This window comes from Austrofundulus limnaeus, unplaced genomic scaffold (assembly GCF_001266775.1).
Source record: "Austrofundulus limnaeus strain Quisiro unplaced genomic scaffold, Austrofundulus_limnaeus-1.0 Scaffold390, whole genome shotgun sequence".
NCBI classification, from domain to species: Eukaryota; Metazoa; Chordata; class Actinopteri; order Cyprinodontiformes; family Rivulidae; genus Austrofundulus; species Austrofundulus limnaeus.
In genome coordinates, this window is record NW_013952792.1 from 506,115 (window position 1) to 508,980 (window position 2,866).

Sequence of the window (2,866 nt, forward strand, 5' to 3'; positions counted from 1 at the left end):
CATTAGCACCTCTAGTAATATATTTACTGAGAAAAATGGTGACGTGTTCAATACTTATTTTACCTGCTGTATTCAGCCACTCATTCCTTCGTGTCACCGTCTGTTGTAGCAGAGCAGCAGGGCTCTTCAGGAACATGTCTCAGGTCTCTGGTTTCTAGTAAGTTCCTGTCAAGAATTTATTTATTTATTTTTGCTCAATTTATTGTTCCATTACTTCTGATCAGGTTCCCAGTTCCTGCTGTGTATAAACATCCCCACATCATGATGCTGCCACCTCCATGCATCACTGTAGAAATGATGTTCTCCTGATGCTAGAGCAAACCCAGTAACTGTGGCTCTGAGCAGAGTTCTGAGTTCATTGGTTTTTATGACGTCTTTTGCTTAGTGTTAGTACTTAGAGCTTTTGGGCTGGTGATGATTCTAGTTGTTACAACAGGTGTGTTTCCTCTCAGGTGGATCGTATTGAATGTGACTTCTGTAGGAACCCTATAGGTTTAAGGTTTAATACACAAATGAACACCTTTTCTGTTTTCTATATAATTTCTTGTTTTAAAACTAAAGTTGAAGTATTTTTATAGAATATTATTTAACAAAATCAATAAAATTGTCATCTGTAAGGCAGCAAAATGGAGATATTACAGAGATGAATAATTCTGCGACACACTATATTAAAAGTGATCAAATGGCTGAATAATGAAACAATCTGTGCAATAGGGCTGTGTATTGGCAAGAATTTGGCGATACGATACATATCATGACAGAGGGGTTACGATACGATATATCCCGACATATTGTGATACTGTAAGCAAGGCGGTATATCGCGATTTTTTTTTTGCCCAAAAATTCTATTAAATAAAAACTTCTTACTGGAAAAAAAAATGAAAAAAGAGTTTTATGTCACGGGGGGAGTGCCGAGCTCGAGACACTAGACGCATGCGCTATATGTGCATGCCTGCCTGCCTGCCTTCCGTAACGTTGGAAAAAAGAGCGCACAAGTAGGGTTGGGCATAATCGTATCGTGTGCAATTAATCGTCAGAAAAACATTAATCGATTATTTTTTTGCACTTGACAATTAATACGATTAATGTCACCAGGCAGACTGACTAGATATTTCCCTGGTCAGTCCACTCAGTGCTCCTCTCTGTTTCAAATATAACGAACATAAAAAAATAAATTCTGAAATTTATTTATCTAGCAACACAATTTAAAATTTGTTGTATAGCCCAAATGTATAGCCTGTCTGTAATTTTGAAAGTTTGGAACAGACTTTTATGAAGAGCAAATCTTTCCAACTAAATTAGTCATGTGATCTGGACATAAGGGTGTCCAGGGACTCCAGGGGATTAATCATCAAATTAATCATTATCGGCTAAATACCACAACTGATTGTGATTAATTTTTTTGCCAATATCGCCCAACCCTACGCACAAGACACTTAATTTGGCTTAAAATACAGACATTCTGACAAATAAGTAACTGTTCGTAACCTTACCTCAGCTTAGAAGGCAGAGGGTGTCGGTCTTTTCCTCTCAGATTCAGCTATCGGAGCATGAAGCTAATGTTTTCTCACAATGCTAATGCTCTCTTACTCTCTGGCGCCCAAGAGCTAGAAGAACCAAATGGCTGGCTCACTGCTGCCAACTAGTGGTCAGAGGCTGAACTACAACATAAAAATGAACGGCTGGCAGGAAAGTTGACGTTTTAAACTTTAATAAAAAATCTATACAGGGCTTTAGAATATCAATACAGTATCGGGAAATGAAATATCGCGATATTTCATTGTATCGATATTTTCTTACACCCCTACTGTGCAACTCTTATTCCTGCAGGAACAGCACAGAGAAAATCATCCATCAGCGCACCAACACCGTTCCGTTTGCCCTTGGGTCTCATGATGATGACATCACCACGGCAGTGCGAGTCATCCGTCCGTTAGATGCTGCAGAGTTGGACCTGGAGACCACCTACGAGAACTTCCACCCCACAGTCCAGTCGTTATCCAACGTCATCGGCCACTTCATCAGCGGCGAGCGACCCAAGGGCATCCACGAGACTGAGGAGATGCTGCGAGTGGGCGACAGCCTCACCGGAGTGGGAGAGCTGGTCCTGGACAACAACCTCATCAAGCTCCAACCGCCCAAACAAGGTTTCTGCTACTTCCTCAGCCGGCAGGACTACGAGTCTCTACTGAAAAAGCAGGAAAACGGCGTCAGGCTGTGGAGGATCTTGGCCCTGGTGTTCGGGCTGGCCGCCTGCTCCACGCTGCTCTTCATGATGTGGAGGCGCTACGTGCACTGCAGACAGAGCAAGAAGAGGAGGAGCATGATGGAGGAGTTCAAGGAGCGGCAGAGGAAGCGGCTGCGGGAGCTGAACCTGGAGGAAAGCAGCGTGTCGCCCACCAGCTGCACGGTGTGTCTGAGCCGCGAGCGCTCCTGTGTGTTTCTGGAGTGTGGTCACGTGTGTGCCTGCGCCCACTGCTACCAGGCCCTGCCCGAGCCCAAGACCTGTCCCATCTGCAGGGCCACCATCGACAGGGTGGTGCCTCTGTACAACAGTTAACTCAGAGCTGAGCAGCTTCACCAAGCCTCACATCCMTCAGAGGACTCCTGACTCTGCAGACAGGCTGAGAGCTGTCAGTGCTGCATCCCAAACTCATTCATATCCATTCAGGAGGTTTRCTGTCATGCTGAGAGAAAATGAGATGTCTGTTCTCAGGCTTACAGTTATTGATTCAGTGCAAATACTGGCCCAAGTCCAGACAATTAGTCTGAAGAGTTGGGAGCTTTTTAAGGACAGGAGATGTAGAGCTTCAGTTACAGGAAGTAGGTTCAAAGTTTAATTAAGTTTCACATTTCAGAAATATAT

At 43.9% G+C, this 2,866-nt stretch overlaps 1 protein-coding gene across 1 annotated transcript in view; it reads left to right on the plus strand.

The window, feature by feature from the left end:
- Window positions 1-2,861, plus strand: part of mul1 (mitochondrial E3 ubiquitin protein ligase 1) — a 12,836-nt gene extending 9,975 nt beyond the window's left edge. Inside the window, exon 5 of the mRNA XM_014023797.1 lies at window positions 1,831-2,861. Within this exon, the coding sequence (XP_013879251.1) occupies window positions 1,831-2,560 (730 nt within the window). The 3' untranslated portion in view covers window positions 2,561-2,861. The remainder of the gene's footprint in view (window positions 1-1,830) is intronic.
- Window positions 2,862-2,866: the final 5 nt, after the last annotated feature.